The 22,007-nt window shown below is 36.9% G+C and overlaps 1 protein-coding gene across 1 annotated transcript in view; it reads left to right on the top strand.

The window, feature by feature from the left end:
• LOC139715435 (uncharacterized) overlaps positions 1–22,007 on the top strand; it is a 120,685-nt gene that overhangs the window by 5,084 nt on the left and 93,594 nt on the right. The window contains exons 2-5 of the mRNA XM_071627008.1: positions 13,832–14,010; positions 14,846–15,066; positions 16,505–16,662; positions 20,931–21,019. Of these exons, the coding sequence (XP_071483109.1) occupies positions 13,832–14,010; positions 14,846–15,066; positions 16,505–16,662; positions 20,931–21,019 (647 nt within the window). The remainder of the gene's footprint in view (positions 1–13,831; positions 14,011–14,845; positions 15,067–16,504; positions 16,663–20,930; positions 21,020–22,007) is intronic.

Below are 22,007 nucleotides of genomic sequence, written 5' to 3'. Positions count from 1 at the left end.
TCTTTTCTTTTCTCTTTTCTCTTTTCCTTTCTCTTCTTTTCTCTTGATGTGGAACAGGGTAGTCCATAGATTGAACTTTAATAGCTTGTTACATGAAAAAAAAAATCATCATTGGTATAAAACTAGAAATTCTCTATGTTACATTTGTATCTATCTAGATACTCTCTGGTGCTATGTACAGGTAAGCCCTATTTTGACCATTTTATTCAGTGAATGGGCTGTAATCGATGGATACACATTTTTGGCCAGATACAACATACATGTATTTGTACAATAGTAAATATTTTTGTAAGTTTACAGACACATTTGACTCATTAGCAATTTTTTTTTCTTCTTTTTTTTTTAGCATGTCAGTAATATTTGGAACATCATGGCATACAGTGTAGATTGTTGTGCAAACATGTTATGTTGCAGTATACATTGTAGGCTTATCACTAAAACTCCCTATGGACCAGCCTGCATTCAATGCACAGTGATACGCCTGTACATGTCCAGTATGTACGTGTAGTTTTTGTAATTGTGCATGAAGACGCAGACTTCCTCTGGCCTTAGGAGACTTAAACATGGAAGATCACATTTCCCAAGAATTATCATTTTAATTGTAGAATGATATAAGATATCCTTCAATAGAGAAGAGTGAAGTCACAAATCTGTTGTACATACGTACACTGTAGTTTACACTACCTTTGCAACATGCACTGTATCCCAAACGGAGAGTTTTAAACTCTGCTATTATGTAATTGTTCATTCTCTATTTAAAGAAGCCTTTGAAGTCTAGAATGAATAGCACACATTCCACTGGGTGTTCAGAGGATTAAGAGAGATGTACAAACCTGTGTGATTGTATAATGGGGAATACAATGTACTCTAGTACTTATTGTAATTTTTTTGTCTTTTAGTTTCTCTTACAATTGTATGTACAGTACAAAATGTAGGTAGCACAGCTGCAAATTATTCGTGAAGATTCATACTTATGTACAACTGTACAGTATTTTAAGAGTAATTGATGTGCAAAAAAAAGAAAAAGAAAAAAAAAGCTATGCCAGTTCTTCTGTGCTGTTTTCCTAAACCAAGCTGGACCTACAGCTGTTGTGTACTGTATAGGCCTACATATGTATACTGTACAACTTGTAGACAGTTCCTCTTTTCTCGTAAGCACTTCAGGAATCTCCGACAGAATAGAATTGGTTGTTGCTCCATGACACCTTCCTCTGTAGACACACTTGCAGGTACAGGGAGTACAGTGTACAACATTTGAAAACACCTACAATTGTAAAATCCAATCTCTGCTGATTCAATATGTACATCAATTTGTATCTTCAAATACTTGTGCAAAGGTGAAAAAGTCAGGCAGTTTGCTGAATCTTAAAAAAAAAAAAAAACAGACACCAATATACAGTACACGTACTGTAAGTAACTACTGTACATTGTACACTGTAGAATTAAAAAGTAAATATATGTAAATAGAGCGTAATATGTACAGTACACATTGTATGAACCAAATAAGAAATGTGACTTCTAAATGGCAACATTTCATAAGATGGAGAATGAGAATAAAGAGAAAAAAAAAAATTTACAGTACAAAATAATACATGTCACTCCCTGATGCTCAGATTGTACAATGTAGTACATACTGTACAGTACAAATCGGTACAGTAGATTTGTAACTGAAATGAATGTACATTGTACAGTATATGGTGTACACTGTACACATGTGCATGTTTGGTGTGTTACACAGGTACAGTACAGTACTTCTACAGAGTAATAAAGGTGGTGGTAGTTTGAAGTACAATTGTATGCACATGTGTCAAAGAAATTTTCAAGCCTATGATTTTTAAGTACGCTATTCAAATTTTAGGAGATTACACTTGTACAATTTGTATATGTACACATGTACTGTACATGGTTGTATACACGTGCATTGTAAGTAGGCCCTACTGTACATGTATCGTACACGATGTTCAATGTAAGGCTGCTGTTGCAGTTGCCAAATTGTTATTGTGAGGCAATATGGCATAAAGTATAGGTGTAGGGCCTACATTGCAAAGTGTATGTGTACATCACACTCTACACTTGTACTGCTGTACATATATCCTGTTTGAACATTTTTCTATCATGACATGGTAAAGCATGAGAGACTTAAAAATATGAAGAAAGAAATAATTATTGCTGATCAATTACTAATCTGGTCATACAGTAAACAACTGTACCTGTAAATAGTGTAGTAAAGTTTATTGTCACAGAGTTTGTTTTGATGAGTACAGTTTTTTCTGTTTGTGCAACGTACACATGTAGACTTTAACATGGAGATCATGCAAGAAATATCCTTCCTGATAGTAGTGGATGCTGACATGAGATATGCACTGAAATTTGATCCAGTCTTCCTGCAGGGTATGTACATTTTGTGCATACATGTACAGTGTACATGGGGTTTGCAGACTGCATGGTTTGGTACAATACATATCCTGGTATTGTTTGGGTACAATTTTGCTTTCACTGTGATGTAGATTTTTATAAGGGAATTGATTTCCTGGGATCGCATTTGGTTATGCTGCATGTCTTGGGCAAATTGCCACTGATATTTTAGAAGTTACATGTACAGTGTATAGATCTACATTGTATGCCATAACAATCTCTGGAACAACTGTTTTCTGTAGTTTTGGTATCATTTGATATTTAGAATAATTGGTTTCAGAAGCTCTGATCAGCTCCCTTTGATATTTTTGCAACATGCGGTGTACAACTTGTAATGCATTAATCATCAGAAGTTACAGTACAGTATGTACTGTATGTATGGATATTGTACAGAACTTGCTTATAACCGGAGGGCCAAACCCCAAAAAGTCGCTTACTTAACGAGTGAGTTGCACTCTCTCTACAAACTAAGTAGACCATGCTTATTTTCAAGTTTTTATTGTAACAAACAACATTCCACTGGTCTACCTCAAAAAATTTGTTGCGAAAGCCTCCAAATCCAAGATGGCGTCCAAGATGGCCGCCATATTTACTGAATTTGTTATTTGAAAGATAGAATTTGATTGAAACATCAGACTTCAACAAATTTGATGTCATATGAAAGAAAATAAAATTTTCTACAAGTTGATATCATTTTTGTGGGTTATTATGATAACTGGATTGAGATTTTAAGGAAAAAACACTCATTTTTTGATATTTTTCTGAAAAAAGGAAAATCATGAAAATGCTTGATTCAGCATAAATCACAGAAAAACTGAAGGATTATCTTGAAACGTTTCAAGAATTTTGTTTGACATATAATTAATATTTGGAGAAAATTAGGGGTCAGTACCATTTTCGGTTCAGGAGTTATAATGTCTCAAACTTGAAAACTCACTATGTAAAAATGGCCACTTTAGTTGTGACAAGACCTTGTTGGTCGTAAAAAAGGCCTGCGCGCGCCAAGACTACTACACGCACCACTGGCACTGGCCATTGTAGCAGTGCCAGTGGTGCGTGTAGTAGTCTTGGCAAACGCAGACATTTTCTTTGACAAACAAGGGTTTGTGCCTGCAAACTAACTTTTCATACCAAGTGGTAGCTCAGGTGACGCTGATTGCTATTATTTCAAAGTAGATTGTTCTGAAGCAGATGAGATGAAGCAAAAAATATCTTTCAAATAGAGGTAGAAGCTTGAAACACTAACCTTGCTATAGAAAGTTTAAAACAAAATTTGGATCAATCACTCAAAAAATTCAAAATTGCAGGCCATCAAAGCTGACATAGTGTATTGCGCCAAAGTAAATGTATCATTTCGATTTTGATACAATTTTGTCTGTTTTGCTGTCTATTTATATGTTTTTTATATATTCTGAACATTTTAATGGTATTTCAGACCATCTTAGGTTTTTATGGAGACATTTTTCAGAATGCACCATGAATATTTCTCTAAAAAGTGAAAGAAAAAAAAGTAAAAATGTTTATGAAAACCATGCAGAAATTAACATCTTTCCCATAATATAATCAATATTTGGAGAAAATTAGGGGTCAGTATTGTATTTGGTTCAGGAGTTATAATGTCTATAACTTGAAATCCAATTTTAAATAATATATTTGCACGCATCTGTTCCCAAAGACGTCACAGAGGGTTAAATCCGAGATCGTGCTGACTTTTCGAGTTCCACTCTCTCTATAAACAAGACCATACATAATATTAAGTATACTAAGCAATGTTCCGTAAGTACACCTCGGTAGATTTGTTGCAAAAACCTCCAAAGTACAGATGCGGTCCAATAGGGCCGCCATTTTTATTGATTTTAACATTTCAAACATAAAAATTGATAGAGACATTGGATTGCAACAAACTTGATGTCATATGAAGGAGAGCAAAACTTCCTAAAAGTTGATACCACTTTAGCTGTGTATTGTGATAAATTGGGGGGGGGGTGTTGTTTGCTTCTTTTTTTGGGGGGGGGGGAATACATATTTTTATATTGTTTTGAAAAAAGGAAGAAATGTAAAAATGCATGATTTAATATTCATCAAAGAAGAACTGAAGAATTGTTTTGAAACCTGCGATTGAGATTGAGATTTACTGAGATTGAGACATAATTCATATTTCTGGAAGTATAGGCAATATCATATATACACTGTTGACAAGTTAACATCTAAAACTTGAAAAAATTATATTTATGTATTATACATTTTGCATACAATGTGTTTACATGGTTACATGTAATATTGTTATGGTGTAGTGACTTGCAAGTACCTGCAAACTATTAAACTTTTCATGCCAAGTGGTATAAGCGACGCTGGTCGCTATTACTGTAGCATTTCATCATAGTAGATTGTTCTGAGGCAGATAAGATTGAACAGAAAGTATTTTCCAAAAAGAGATAGGAGCTTGGAATTTGGCACAAATTTTGCCAATGTGTAATATTTAGCGATAAAACTAGTATCCACACAAAATTCAAGATGGCGGTAATTAATCGAGGTTGTCGTTCAAGGCATTATTTACCATTAGTGCACATAAAACAAAAACCCAGCTTTACTTAATTCCTAAAACTAGTTCTAAACTGTGAGTTAGGGATAGATCAACTAATGTACAAACGTAAATCAGTATAATTAATGCTAAATATTGTTAGATATACTAAATAGATCTGATAAGAATGTCTTTTTATATACTGAATTGTTAACAGTTATCATGGTCATGGTTTCTTGAAAAGAGATGGTGTTATCTCCGTATGTTTTAGGCTTTATTATAATTTTTTTACATGGTAGAATGTTTTGTGATACAACTAACCTGCACATATAAATCGAATGTGATATCTCTCCCAATGGTAAACAATACCTTTAGTGTGTTGCGTGAAAGTTAAATCTCAACTTATAACTTATAATTTGATATATTTTGTTCAATCTTCTTATATTGCTGTCTATTACATGTTTCTATACATCCGAACGATATTGTACTATATGTAAACCATATCGAGGGTCTTTTTTTTGGGGGGGGGGGGGGTGGGGGTGGAGCTCATTCCAGTGTTTGGGTAAGGCCCAATCTTTGATAAAAAAGAAATGCTTCTATATCAAAGATATGCTTTTTTACTTGTATGTTACTCTCCTGTTGTAGAAACGTGAATGATGATGGTACAATATGTGTAGTAATGTCTGATCCGCAGATGACTTGAAAAGCCCTTCTGATCCGAACCCCCCCCCCAAAAAAAAAAAAAAAAAAAAAATCCGACATGGCGGCAATTTCTCATCTTTGCTCTTAAATGTGTTGTGCGAAATTACTTTTTCAGTATATTATTCGAATAAAATTGTCCAAATTGATTATTCGTGCTGTATATTCACATTTACAAATAAGCATGCTGAAACTGTATTTACTGTTATCAGATTTTTCTTACATTGATTTTAGGCTGATTTCATGTGGGTTATAGTGTCACAATCTGAACTTATGCCATTGGTAGATGCTTTCCCATAACATAGATATCAGGATCACTCGAGAGTGAAAATGTTCATTTTCATTCATTTTAGAGTGACCTCGGGGATCACTCGAAGAGTGACGAGTGATCCCTAAGGCAGGGCTCGACACTAACGGTGGTCCGGTGGCCCAGGGCCACCAAAAATTCGAACGCACGTCGGGCCACCAAAATGTCAGAAATGAAGAATTTGGTGGCCTGATCGTGCCACCGAAAAAGGTAAGATATTTGCCTTTGGACCACCAAAAATAAAAGTTAATGTGGGGCCCTGCCTAAGGTCACTCTAAAATGAGTGAAAATGAACATTTTCACTCAAAAGTCACTCCAATTTCACTCTAAATTCACCGTTTTCTGTTATTCACTCCTCACATCAAAAGTAAAAACTTCCATTCGATTTGTTTTTTCTTTTTCGAAGAGTAGAATATCACTGATTTTAAAAATGTGTCCATAAAAACCTAAGACGGTTTAAGATAGCGCAACAGACAAAATTGTATCAAAATCGAAATAATACATTTAATTTGGCGCAATGCACTACGTCAACTTTGATGGCTGTCATCTTGATTTTTTTTTTTTGAGCGGTTGATCTAAATTCTGTCTTAAACTATCTAAAACAAGATTGGTGCCAAGTTTCAAGCTACTACCTCTATTTGAAATTCTTTTTTGGCTTCATCTCATCTGCTTCAGAACAATCTACTGTGAAATAGTAGCGATCAGTATCACCTGAGCTACCACTTGGTATGAAAAGTTAGTTTGCAGGTACAAACCCTTGTTTGTCAAAGAAAATGTCTGCATTTGCCAAGACTACTACACGCACCACTGGCACTGAAGCGCCAGTGCCAGTGGTGCGTGTAGTAGTCTTGGCGCGCGCAGACCTTTTTATGACCAACAAGGTCTTGGTCACAACTAAAGTGGCCATTTTTACGTAGTGAGTTTTCAAGTTTGAGACATTATAACTCCTGAACCGAAAATGGTACTGACCCCTAATTTTCTCCAAATATTAATTATATGTCAAACAAAATTCTTGAAACGTTTCAAGATAAATCTTCAGTCTTTCTCTGATTTATGCTGAATCAAGCATTTTCATGATTTTCCTTTTTTCAGAAAAATGTCAAAAAATGAGTGTTTTTTCCTTAAAATCTCAATCCAGTTATCACAATAACCCACCAAAATGGTATCAACTTGTAGAAAATTGTATTCTCTGTCATATGACATCACATTTGTTGAAATCTGATGTTTCTATCGAATTCTATCATTTAAATAACAAATTCAGTAAATATGGCGGCCATCTTGGACGCCATCTTGGATTTGGAGGCTTTCGCAACAAATTTTTTGAGGTAGACCAGTGGAATATTGTTTGTTACAATAAAAACTTGAAAATAAGCATGGTCTACTTAGTTTGTAGAGAGAGTGCAACTCGACCTCTGTTTTTAGCTTTTGGCCCCCCGGTTATTACCACAGTACAGCTGTACATCATTTACAGGGAATAATTTTCCTTCTTGAAATTGAATAGCAATTTTAGTTGATAGTGATACATTTTGAACAAAACGGTGTACAAGTCTATGCAATTAAATTGCTATGCAAATGATATTTTGCAAAGCAGTCATACAAAAATGCACAGCAAACTGCTACAACCCTGTGTACGCGATTCCAGGAAAATTATTCCCTGATTTACTATTATACAGGATGTGTACATGTACTGTACAATTCTACGTATGATAAGGAAAGTCCACCTCAGCAATTAAAGTGTCATTGAAATCGGATTGAAAAATGGAGAAATTAATAAAGTACTGTAGCACATTGTATAAGTAAATCTTTCTTTTTTATGACACAGTTGTACAGTATCAGTGATATGAAATGAGCGATACATTTTGTATATTGGTATATTTTACGAGTGTTATGCAATACAGTACTTTAAAAATTTGATAATGAATTACATGTACAATAAATTGTATAGTACATGTACATGTACCTTGTACACGTGTAATGTATTTGATGTACATGTAGTAGGTTTTCCCTCAAGGAAAATCTTTGCTTTTGTAAATCATACAGTAAATCATTAAAACTCTGAAAAGATACAATGTAGTCTATAAAGTTATAGTTGCCCCTTTATTCAATTTTGTATCTTATATTAATGTTTTGTTTTTCACTTTTTTTTTCTTGGTGACTGTATTTCTGAGTACAACACTACGTTCATCAGGGCTGAACCCCTCTCTGTACTGGCTGCACTCTTGCATGAATAATTGCAGAGTGGGTTTGACGCAGCGCTGTTTTTCAGAGGGGAATAAAGGGGTAACCCTGAAATCCATTTCTCCCTCCCTCACTGTTCTGTGTGGCTTATAATGCAAACTGTAGGAGCCTGGACCAACATATTTGTTGTACACTATGGTCCATGGACTAGTAGTGTAGGAGGCATTTGATTTGGCTTCTCGATGCATCCCTTTATTGACTGAAGGTCTTTGTACATTCATGTTTTCACAGACCAGTTTTTTGTTGTTCTTTTTTCTTCTTGGCATCATTTTGATACACTGCATGTAGCTGTACATGTAGAACAGGTCATTAACTTCTGAATGGTTCAAAGGCTGAACATACGTACAATACCATATACATGTACACATCCACAACTGTAAATGTACAGTAAATGTGTGAAGGTTCATTGCGATACCAGTTAGATGATGGTGCAATATCAGTATGCACAAGAACAATGTACAATTTGTGTAGACAAGGAATGTTGACATACACATGTTGTACATTATACAATTGTATACATTGTGAAAACTCATGAAGCAAGGTTTGAGACACATTATTTGATTTATGGATAATGGGTAGAAGAAGATTGCAACTTGCATGATTGTACTACACCAGTGTAGTGTATGTGATCATGTCATGAAATTTAGTTGTTAGGTAAATGGACATGTTATGGTGTATATCGTAGACAAAACACTGTATTTTGAATATAGCCTCCAGCATAAACCTGAACTGTTCAATAAAAGTTGATCATAAAATGTTTTTAATTTGCACATTGTACATAGGTTGTACATTATACAGTGTAATGTACAAGTGTAATTTTACAACTGCGCTTCCCATAAGATTACTGCACTGTACCGCACAAGTGCAAGAGGGATTGTACATATTCTCTCAGTTTCTTCTACTTCAATCACTGATGAGATTTGCTGGCCATGTGGGAAAATCATTCCACTTTTCTCTCAATGTCAAGTTTCTGCTGGAAAGGCAGAATTGTGGTGGAATACCCCAGCCATCTGGGGCAGAGAATGTTACACACCGCATCCTGGCAGATGAGGCAGTGTAGTGCATGTTTTAGGACTTGTTCCTGTCTGACAGTGGTCATATTGAGAATCCATCAGCCAGTTTATGCCAAGTTCGACCCGGAGCTGACCCATACCCATGTACAGCTGCGTCCTGGTGGTAAACAACTCTTTGCCGTTCTGGCCGACAGAGTGTGGCGGAAGACAGATACGACTAAATTTGAGGGCATGGTTGTTTCCATGTATTGACAAAAAACAGTGAGCGGAGGCTGGCGTTTTTGTTACTTGTGCAGTTGTACATGTATGTACATCATACAGCACCGATTCTGGTATGCCCCTTGTACTGTCCTTCACTTGTTAGAGGCTACCATTTAGGTCACCATGTAAAAAAAAAGTACAATCATAAACAGCTTTTCAGTCCTGAGAAAGTTTTTAAGTTGTGTACTGCATCTACAATGCAAACACCATGAACTTACAGTGTTGTATGTTTCAGCTCAGCGAGCAATAAATTTTCATGCCACTATAAACTTTTTTGTTATGACAGAACTTTGGAATGTCATTCTGTGTACTTGTAGTACAAAATCTTGTATACTTGTACAGACTGTAGGTGATCAACCTTTATATAGGTGTACATGTACATTGTACATTATGTATGTAGACATGACCAAGTTTAATAAAGGGATTAAAGAGAAAAAAAACAAAACCCAAGAACTGATCTAAAGACCTCAGTCCCCTTTTGAAATTTCAATATCTCACTTTTTATTTTGAAATTCTATTTGCTGTTTTAAATAAAATGATGGCATTCTACATTACATCATGGAGAGAGCATTTATCAAAGTTCAGCCTTATGTCTCATATTTTAGCACCAAGAAACTGAGGTATTAATAATGTACAGTGTACATGTATGTACATGTACAATTGTATGTACCTTTGTACAATGTAGGCCTACGTATGTACCTCGGATGTGTTGCAGTAGTATTCTGTTTTTCTATACTACAGCTCTTGTTTCCTTCAATTGCCTTGAGCTATACAATATATACACTGTAGTTCTCTATAGAAATTATTTGGCAACATACTGTAAATGAAATACTTGGTCTGTTATTTTTTACATGGTGCATTGTACAAATGTAGTTTCCTCAAGGAAGCATGGACTCTGTTCACCATATAATACACTGTAGGCCTACAAATCGACATTGTGTAGTTCCACCACTGGCACAAGTTTATGTGACAACATGAGTGAAACGCACAATTAATCACAAGTTATGCCTACACTGTACAGCTACATACTTAGATAGTCTCATGTACATTTGTAGAAGTATTAACTTTGTTTTTGTGTATGGTAATGTTGGTATCCAACTCATACTGTAGCCCTTTTCTAAATGTACGGTCAGTAATATCATCCATTTCATTCACTGTATGCATTTTACCATACTGTACATGTACACAGATTTCTCCTTCCTTCATGCTCACATAATATTAATGACACTGTCAGTATTCATGAGTAAACTAAAGGGAAGGCATTGCCACGAGAGAGAGGTTGACACCACTTTCAAGAAAGTTTTTGCGTCACTGGAGACACCACGACTATGTGGGGCATGTGCATATTCCATTTGCGCCTCCATGGACTCCACACCCTTGGGGTGCCAATCTAGTACTGGGCAACAGATTCATCAGCACTGTTGATGTCATGCAGTGTACAAATGTCCATGTGAACTGTTTCATAGAATGTACAAGTACATACAGTGTACAAATGTACATTTGGATTTCATTGCTGTCATGCCCATGTATTTTATATAATATTATGCAATGGAATGTCCTCATTCAAATTTATGTGCATTAACTAAAAGTCTAAACAGTTGTACATACATTACATGCTTGTGCATTTACAATTTACGGGTGTATACATGTAACATTGTATGCAGCATGACAGACCAGCCCAAGCGGGCAGAAGACATGCACTCACAGTCCAATCATATTCATACATAATGAATCACTGATTTAATGGGATTATGTGAAGTCAGTGGGTGTACCGGGGGGATTATAAACACAAAGAACTGGTGCAATGTACATAGCATGTGTAGCCATGTACAATTGTACATGTACAATTGTATGTTGTAGTTATCAGCTGTACAGTCATCTTTGCGCAGTGACAAGATGCCAGTGTTTACACCATTCTTATTGCTTGCATTTTTGTGTGCATGTACAGTACTGTATATTCACATGTACTTTATATTCGTTACAAAGTGACTTTAAGCAGAATTTTACCTAAATCAACTGTCATAGCAATATTGACCCTGAGAGGGTAGTGACTGTCTTTTCTACTGAACTTCTGACAAATCAACCAAAGTTGATCATTCTTTTACATGTAGTTGATACAGTGCTCATTACATTGTAGATGTCACAACTGTAACTTCAACTACCGTATGCAGAGCTTTAACAAAGAAAAATTCATTCTTCATTGATTCTCTAAGTATTTTCTGTTTTCTTCAAATGAATGGAAAACTTTCAGATACTGTATGTACTGTAAACAGCAATATTTTGATACAAAAGAGTCATTTTAAAATTTGGACAGGTGGTTTTTGTTTTAGACCCTGTATGTGTATTTGTGCTATTACAAAGGTGTAGGCCTACTGCTGGGAAACTTGTACTGATTTTGATGTTTGAAAAGTTAGGTAACAATCAGGAAGAATATTGTAACAATTTTAGTGCAAGTTAAATGGAGAAAATGTGCAATTATGATATGCTGTGTAACCAAGTGATGGTGAAAATACAGCTCAGACAAAAAATAAAAAAATAAATAAAAATCTGATGATTAGACTAAGAATGATACCATGTTGTTTTCGACGTGCAGACAAGGATGAATTGTCTTCATGCATGATAAGATACAACCTTCTTTGTTGATGAAATAATGCTTTGCATTTACCAAATTGAGTATACACATGTTGTAGTCACACATTTCCTTATAAATGCAAACTTTAGTGATGATGGCTGTGGTAAATTTTGTGTTGTGTCCTTGTGCATTGTATGTTGAACTTACAGTACATAATGTACAGTACAATGTATGACATACATTTGTATGGTATAGTGTACAATGTATTAAACAGACCTGTCCAAGATGCACTGAACACACTGTACATTCTCGACTTGTTTATTATCACGTACATTATACTTGTGTAGCTGATGTGACACAAAGTGTGTATACTATACAAATGATGCACAGGATAGAGTGTGATAGTATAATCCTGTGCATCATTTGTTTTATAAAATGGGTCAAAAACTAACAGCATTATTCACGTACCTTTGTGGGTCAATACCAGTCAGCTACATGTAGCACTCGCTCAAAAGTCAAGATGTCCGAAGATGTTCGTCCCAAACATTTACGCACGTCGCACTCGGAAATCCCGCACATAAGTACTGTACGTACGTATAAGAGTATACGTACGCCACGTGTTATGCACAAGAAAGGCCGCCGGCTGTTGTGGCAGCCCGAACTAGAAGTTGTTTACAGGATTGACAGCGCGTATAGTAGCGCGTGACGCACTTGTAACAACTGATTGAGTGCGCACTGCTAGTGTAAACATTGTGACGTACGTCAGGCCCCGGCCGTGCATTTACTAAGAAATTAATGCACGCACACGTGACTCATTTCAGCGCTTCCAATTGGCTACATTCTTGAACCCATTTTATAAAGAGCTTTATGTCCTGTAGCCTGTGCATCCTGTATCAAGTGCCCCAAATAATGATACATGATGTATATGTAGTTGTAGTTGTGTGTGGATATACAGAAAGTTAGTGAGTAGGCCTACTTGAAAGCATTGTGTATTAATTAAAGTGTACAATGTGTATGCCACTTAGGAATCAGTTACAGATGTAGATTGCTGTGTTGGCAATATTTATCCAATGAAGCAACTGTGAGAGTATCGACAGAGTATGTACATCTTGAGCTGTGCTGCAAGAGCTGTGGTCACAGAGTTTGATTTTGAAGTGTAGACACAGCATGCACACATATTCCTTTATGGGTGTGGGGAAGTGACATACATGTACAATGTACACATGTACTCTATGTAGAGTTGTACAGTGCATTCATGTGGGCAATATTTTGTTTTGTTCTGTTGTAATTCTTTGTCCCTGTCTACCTTGTAAAGAGAAGTTGTGTTGTACTCATATTGGGAAAAGCATTCAGTTTCTATAGTAAAGTGGATGAAATGTGAAATGTACTACATGTACCATGTAGGCCTACATCTTGTATGGTTTTGATAATTGTGGGAATATGAAATCCATATAAAAAATGGATATGCTTTGATGGTTAAATGCAATTATGCACGTTGAGTATGCTGTGATAGTGTAAATGATGTGTCCTTTATCAGAGTGCATGCTTTTAAAGTATCCAGAAGTGTACATGTAGTGTAGATGGATACATTGTACATACAATATATGTACAAAAATGTACCTCCACCTCTACATGTTTACATACATTATGTTGATTATATGTTCACATGTATGTTTTTGTCTATTCTTCTGCATGGTATTCACTATCGTAATCATTTGTAAATTGCACAGTGAACATACAGTAAGTACCTTATATGTTGACAGTGGGGTAAACATTTCCATCTTTGCTTTCTTTTGTAAAACCAGGAGCGAAAGCTGAGTCGAACAGAGCGTCAGAGATTCAAAGAGGAGGCAGAGATGTTGAAAGGACTCAGTCATCCCAACATCGTCAGCTTCTATGACTACTGGGAAGAAGTCAGCAGTTCTCAGCGCAAGAAGCACATAGTACTTGTTACTGAACTCATGACGTCTGGAACCTTGAAAACGTAAGAACCCATCTTCCAAAAAGGCACAAAAATCATATTAACCTGTGTGATATCTTTTGCAGTGGGTTATACTGTAGGGTTCGAGGCATACAGATTCAGCATTCAAGATGGCGCTGCTGGATGGCGTGATAATCGCTGCTAGTGACAAGCTAGTGTAAAGCTATACCGATGTAGTTAACTACCAGTCAAAGTGGATAGTGGACGTGTATTACATGTGCTGTCTTTTCTACTGCTTCAATAGTTCTTCACGATTCTGTCACTTTCGTTCACATTCCACATAAACTGATATTGACATTATTTTGACCATTTTGGACATACCATATGAATCGGTTTCATTCAGACGTATGGGAAAGACTCATGTCTTAATCAGGATAATTTTTGAAATTTAGCCTTGCCTTCATGACTTACATTATACAAGTACATGTATCTTAAATTTTATACTTATGTTGCATATGTACATGCTGACATTAATGACATATCAAGTCTAGGGGCCCATTGCATAAAAGTTGCTATTATGGTAACTTTGCCTTCCAATGGTAACTTCCATGGAATTCTTGATTTTGATTGGCTGTTGAGTATTGTTGCCATGGTAGTTACCATGGTAGTTACCATTGGATGGCAAAGTTACCATAATAGCAACTTTTATGCAACGGGCCCTGGATGTGTACAGGATTAAATAATTGCATTTAGCAGGTGCTTCCTTTGTTACTATCTAAATGCTTATTCATGTACATTTGTTCTTTCAGAGGAGTTTTAGCCTGAGAATAAGTTTCAGTCTTATGTATCTCATCCCACTCCTGTCGTGGGTCTTTTCTGTACTGTGTGATCACTGCAGATACCTGAAGCGTTTCAAAGGTGTGAAGAACCGCGTGCTCCGTAACTGGTGCCGCCAGATCCTGAAAGGGCTCCACTTTCTGCACACACGACAACCGCCTATCATCCACCGTGACCTCAAGTGTGACAACATCTTCATCACGGGCACATCTGGTGCTGTCAAGATCGGGGATCTAGGCCTCGCCACCCTCAAAAAGAGTTCATTCGCCAAAAGTGTCATAGGTAAGAGATTGGATATCTGTTTCTTCTTTAGTTAGTTTTCATCATTTGGTGTTTGGAGGATTATTCAGATATCAAACCTGATGGATTGCGTTCAGGTGCATGGGTTGTTGGCTGCCTGATAGCTTTTGGTATATTTTGTGGCAAGATGGAAATCCTGACTGGATGATCAAATGTTTGACATTTACGTTTTGACATTTTAAGTCTGTGGTATAGGAAATATGTCTGTTCAACTGCTTTCATGGATTAATTTTCATGTCTCTACCACTCCTTGTGAAGGTAATGAAATCTTATTGATGTTTAAGTGAGCAGCATTACGTGGAAAATGAAATAGACATTTGTATGAAGGCTGTATTTTGTCCTGTTATGAAACATTAATACTTTGAATGAAAAGCAAAACTGATCATTTAGTTATGATATGAGGTGGAAAAGAAATGAAGTTAAGAAGCCCATTTATTCCGGGGGGAAAAAAAAAGAGGTAATGAGATTGAATATTGAATATCTCTTGATGCAGTACCTTCCTGATAATTACAGTGTATGTAGTGTTTGAAAGCAAATTGATTATTCATTGGTGGTAACCTAAAAAGGATTGTTCATGTTGTATCTGATGATACAGAGGGTCATATGTGAGCAGCTGATGTGTTGTTTTTAAATGCAGTATGTTTGAACTGTTATAACTCTTTTTATTTTTAGATGAGAGTGGATGTTATATGTAGTTTAGGTTTGTAATCCTGATTCTGACCTCAGTTTATTTTATTCAGGTTTCATGATTGCAGCTCTGTGGAGGTGAGATCTGTACTTCGGAAATTATATTTATAATTTGTTTATGATTGTCATATAGTGACATGTCCATATTGTATTAAGGTGAAATATTCATCTCTAATTATGATTCAAATGTTTTACTTTCATTAAGGACTATTGGTAGGGGAATGGTATGTATTGACACACTTGATATTTATTTTATAAGGAAAGTATCTACTAACATGTTATATGCATAGGGCTCTAGAGTTTGTGTTGAAGCTTTTATCACTTTTTATAGAATTGTTGAATTTGATGGTTGGTATGAGTGTGATGTATGAATGTGGAGGTATGGAAGTGTTATGTTGTTTAGCATTTTTGCTCTATTGTAATCAGTAGTTACTGATCTTCACTATGCTTGCTGTCTTATGATACATTGTGATGCAGTTTATATGTTAACTACCATTGCCATACTTGTTTACTACCGTAAGAGGATCCTCACTATATTCTTTTGATAATCTCTGCTTTTGTTGCAGACAACTTTGTTAGAGTTGACGAGGACGTGTTCCAGGCGAGAACGTCACTAATCAATTTTTCTCTCCCTCATTTGCTGTGGCATTTCTCTTCCCTCCTTTGCTCTCTCGAAACAGGTTTGAAAGTTCTCAAACATTCCACTCCCTCCTCCCTCCTGTTTGCATTCAAGGTACGCCAGAGTTCATGGCGCCCGAAATGTACGAGGAGCACTACGATGAAGCGGTGGATGTGTATGCCTTTGGCATGTGTATGCTGGAGATGGCCACGTCGGAATACCCCTACATAGAGTGCTCCAATGCCGCCCAGATCTATCGGCGAGTTACATCGGTAAGAGTTACAGAGAGCAACCATACTATTACCTTTGCTATGCCTGTGTGAAATGTTTGTCTGTGCATTGTTATGAAAAATAATCATCATGTCTAACTCTATAAATTATGAAATTATCTAATACTGTAACAGCTGTGAGTGTTGATAAATGTTATGAAGGGGGCATATGTGGTGCAGATGAATCTGTTGAGTCTCATTTTCGACAATGCAAGACAGTGTTTCCTTTGTAGACTAGTGGCGGAATGAATTGAGAGAACATCAACCTTCCTGCGTAAGCCTCACCTACAAATCATCATGTTGGAGGGAGGGGGTCCTCGAACAGAAATAGCCTCTGTAAAACTTCAGAGGGTGACTCACCCTTCTATTTATGTATGGCCTCCTCTATGAGAGAAATAAGATATATTTAACTCAAGACTGCTGGGGGAGGCATAGCGAGAAAGGAGAAGGCATTGCAAAAGTTCTCCTTTTTGTTTGCCAATTGAGGCAAACCAGGGCCCCCATCTGATCAAGGCCTTCACAACAAATGCCACCTGCAGTAGTTGCAGTTGCCATGGCAGCAAAGAGGTGTCGACCAATCAGCTCAAAGCAGTAGCACTTGCAACGTGCAGTCATTGCAAATATTATGCCGTGGGATTTAGTGGGCAATGCAGGCTGATAATATTTAAATTTTTTATTCAAATGCCAATTGTAAATGTACTGAAAAAAAATTAGAGGACGCAGAAGAGGATTAAAGGATACTGCCTGAAATAGAACAAATGTAGTTTCACTCGTCAAGAATAGCTGTAAGAGTGTACGGGGTATGTGTATGTGCGTGTGTGCATGTGTGTGTGTGTGTGTGTAGGAATATTGTGTGTTGAATCATCTCCATTTGTTGTTCTGGAGGTATGTGGATGTAGGTTTGTGTGCCTCATCATTGCCTCAGAGATTTCATCAACTGTCACATCATCATGCCGGGTTCCGGCTGCGGTCTTGGGTCTGTCTGGTCACAGGAAGTTGGATTAAGGGCCTTGTCGTAATAGACTTTTTTATGACAAGGGCTCTGTTCCTGTTCAACGTGAACTCTATTGCTGACAGCTACTGTGATCGGCTCAAATTTCTTTTCTTGACCGTTGTTTGACTGAGTCTGTGTGTGTGTGACTGAATCTCCAAACATGCCCGAACAAAGGGCAGAGGAGATGGCTTCGGTCTCATTGCTCTTGCGAAATTGTTTTGATTTTAGTGAAACATATACAAACCCCGTTGTACGAGTGGGATGGGATGAGTGTATGACATCACAGCTCACCTGTCATGCCAATGGGAAATTGCGTAAACTGTCAATTGTGTACATGTATTCTTGAGTATGATTGAGTGTGTGTGTGTGTGTGTGTGTGTGTGTGTGTGTGTATGTATGTGGGCAGATATGTGGATACAAGTGTATGCTTGCTCACACATGTAAACGCCCTTCCTTTCTTCGAAATTTACTCATACACTACTGTGTGGATGATTTTTACACGGGGAGTTATGCCAACAAGACAAGTCATTCCCTCAGCAGGTGCACAACATATGACGTCTTCTGTCTAAATAACGCATCATGAGCCCCAATTGTGCTGCTTTGTAGAATCCTTAACACTTATGTGTGTGGGCTCCGTGTGTGTGTGTGTTTGGGGGGGGGGGGGAATGGATCGGCAGTTCTTGAGAAGCAATGACTTGTGTATCTCTCATACTCCCTTCATAAAACTCTCAGATTTTTATGTCATTATAGTTTAGAAGTTGGATATCTGGCATGTTCTTAGTTTGCTTTATATTTACAGAGGTTGTATGCATTGGAGGTTCAAGATAGTAGAAAACAAGTTACTTGTTTGTATTTGTATGTGTCAGTTGGAAGATAACATACTCTGATCTTGCAATTAAAACGATGCAGGACAAGGATATGTGATGATGTCTGTTTTTTGTTTTTTGTTTTTTGTTTTTCATTTGTTGTTGTTGGGAGGAGAGGATTCTGCAGAGATAGAGACTGTCCCAGAAATTATTACAAGTATTCATCCCATGACATTTAACTTGCTGTAAATGAGGATATAATCAGCTCACTCATTTTCATATTCATATCAAATATTTGAGAATTGTTATTGCAAAAAGTAGCAAAACCTCACAATTTGGTAACTTCCCTAAGTAATTTCTATTCAATTTTTATCAAATTTTCACTGATGTGCTTATAAAATTTTACTCTTTCTATTCAGATATTTTTAATTGGTCCAACATTTCCCATTAAGTAGCCAGAAAGAAACGAGTGTTTGTTGCATAGTGTATGATTCTTGTCTCTGAGTAATGGCCAGGATGCTATCAATCATGGACATGCTAGCCTGCTAAGATTTGTTTGTTTGTTTGTTTTCACCCTGCTTTTTATGTATGATGTTACTCATGACTAGTAGTGAAAGTACATAGAATTTGCTCATGTTTTGTTTTGTGTTGCTTGTTCCTTAAAGAAATGAATATTCCTGAAACAAAGTTGATTGTGTGTGTAGGGATGGGGGAACATATTAACATTAAAACTTAAAGTCTAATCAGAATTTAGTGTTCTGAATGTTCTCAGTTTCCTGTGTAAAAATATGAAGTATAGTGAAACCAGTAAAGCTACTTGTATCTTATGAGTGCATTCAAGCATTATAATGTAAAACACAATAGAAGTTGTTTTAGTTGTTACCCTGTGCAGGCTTTCCAATTTAATTTCTGCAAACAGCCTTGAGATCAGTCAGTGTATAAATAGTAACTACAATGTATGTATCATATTGTTTTATAACCTCTTCATATCCCGTACCCAACTTCATGTTGTACATTTTATTAAGTGCAGTAAAAAATGATGACATTGCTAAGAAATGGAGGCTGACAAATTAAAGGGCTATCTGCATATAGGAATGAAATGAGAGACTGAATTTGCGGATAGGGGTACAGATGTAATGAAAGAATCTAGACTATAGCAGTGTTTGGCAAGTCTGTGCGTAGGGACAGGCTAATAGTGAATGCTTTGAAGGAAGGAAAAGGTTAAGGGGGAAGGGGTTGGAATGGCAAATGTGAGTGCGATGGTCAGTTGTGGAAACCTGGGACTTGAGGGAGGCAGCCTGTCTGCTCACATTTCCTCCTGGATCTAATAAACTGAAATTGAACGGCATACCATGGTAGGGTTGTCATTGGCTCTGCCCTGAGACTGCAGACACTAATCTAATTGTCTGGTGTGCTTCAATGCATTTGTAATGCATTTCTAACCAGTTATTCTTAGCAAGTGATGACTGTTCCACATGAATTATTTCATTGTGAGAATCTGTCTCATACCCGTTCAAGCACTATCAGGAATTACAACCATAGGTGCGTCTTCTCTCGCTCGTGGTGTCTGAATTCCTGTGCATATAATTATTCTAAATATATGCATTGGCTTTCACTAATGCAAAGAGTAATCAATGTGTTGTTAATAACATGTTTAAATGCAAGGTAGATAAACATTTCGATGCGGCAAAATTTATGTCTGTGAGCTATTATATGGTTTGCTGTTTTATGTTATTAACAATGATGTTTCCTGTTCAGTGAAACAATGCAGCACATCCTGGCATGGGGAAAGGTGTTGATGTGATTGTTGGCTTTGCTGTTGTTACATTCGGAATAAGACATTTTCTTGTCCCAAATTATTGTTTTACTCTATGCAATCATGACTGAACATTTAGAATGATTAGTAATGCCTGTATGATATAGTGTAATGATATATGCTGTGAATGCAATAATACATTATCTTGTATGATATTTGAAAGTGCAAGAAATTTGCAGCCTTGAAGATGCACTCAATAGAATAACTGTGCACATTCTTTGATAGCCTAGGTTTGTCATGAGACAAGGACTGCTGTATGTCATCAAGGCATTACGGTGAAACCAAACAGATAGTCAAGTGCTTGGTGTGAGTGGAAGATTGGCATCCTAAGGACCTACTGTCATGTAGTGTGTGTGTGTGTGTGTGTGTGTGTGTGTGTGTGTGTGTGTGAGTGTGTGTGTGTGTGTGTGTGTGTGTGACCCCTGGAGCAGATTATGACTCGGTTTACGGAGAAAGAGCAAAGATGAAAGAGAAAAACAACTTCACGCTTCTTTCCATTGGGATGAAAATGATAATTACTAGTTCCTTGGGGACAGAAATTGATATTTAAGAAATGAGCAAACAAGATATGTCTTGTCTGCATTTGAGGAAGTGTTGAATATAGGAGTGACCCTGCTCATTTGTATGTTTTCTTCTCTTTTCATGTTACCATCAGGGAGTAAAGCCTGCCAGCTTTGACAAAGTCACCGACCCAAAGGTTAAAGAAATCATCGACGGTTGTACCAAAAGAAACAAAGAAGAGAGGTATGTTTCATTGATTAAATGTGCAAGTTCTTATAGGAATGATGAGAAGATGATCCAGTTATGTCTTGCTGGTATAATAAGTTGATATCTGCTCCACTCTTCCCTCTTTGTTTGTTTGTTTGTTCTTTTTTTTCAAAGGCAGTTCATTCATTCATAGTGTTAAACCACATGAGCAGGTTCTTGTGCTTCTACAGCCAAGATGTCAGAGTCCAGAATGCAGGTCTTTAGCTCGTGTGGTTTGTACATTCTGAAAGAGAGTGTTATCTCACTCCATTACATGGTAAATCCAATTTGCCAGTTTGCTGTAATCCTGTCCAGTTCTGGCTGGCTAGTTCAACTTCCTACTGGCTGTTATCTTTCTCTCATAACCTAAGATGCCCTTTAAAAGAATCCATGTGCACACCTGTACCCTGGCCTCTGTGTGCCCTGCTCTCCTCTTGTACTTTGGCTTCTGCTCACCACACTTTATGCGTGGATCTGGAATTACAGGTTGTGACAAAGAAAATTTGCTGAATCTTGCTCCTCGCGAGCGAAAGATTGCGGAGGTAGGACGTTGCCTCATTCAAGTTAATTATCAATATCATGTGGTGTGAAATGCTTGACCTTTATCTGATAAAGGTGTGTGATAAAACGGTGTAGGAATTCATTGAAGTGCAGTGCCGCACATGGGTACCGTCTCTTGTCTTGGTAAGACATCCACTGTGGTTTAGATTAGAGATTTTATTGCAGGGATAAAATCTGAACTTGTACCATGTCATCATAGGGAAATTTCTTCTCATAAAACAGCATTGAGTAAAGCAGATTATGAATTTACGGGATGCTAAATTGCCTCAATATGTCAGTGTACTTTCTACATTTCAAGGGCATACACGTGAACACAAAGTCACGCATAGAGTATTTTGCATTTATAGCATTAATACAGCAGTACCTGAAAAAGAAACGTTTTGAGAAAGCAGGTAGCCGTTAAAAAGGAAGAAAAATTAATGGT

Source organism: Diadema antillarum, unplaced genomic scaffold (genome assembly GCF_040938485.1).
Source record: "Diadema antillarum isolate AM-2024a unplaced genomic scaffold, OU_Dant_1.0 scf00000049, whole genome shotgun sequence".
Taxonomy (NCBI): Eukaryota; Metazoa; Echinodermata; class Echinoidea; order Diadematoida; family Diadematidae; genus Diadema; species Diadema antillarum.
This window is presented reverse-complemented; position numbering and strand designations above follow the sequence as displayed.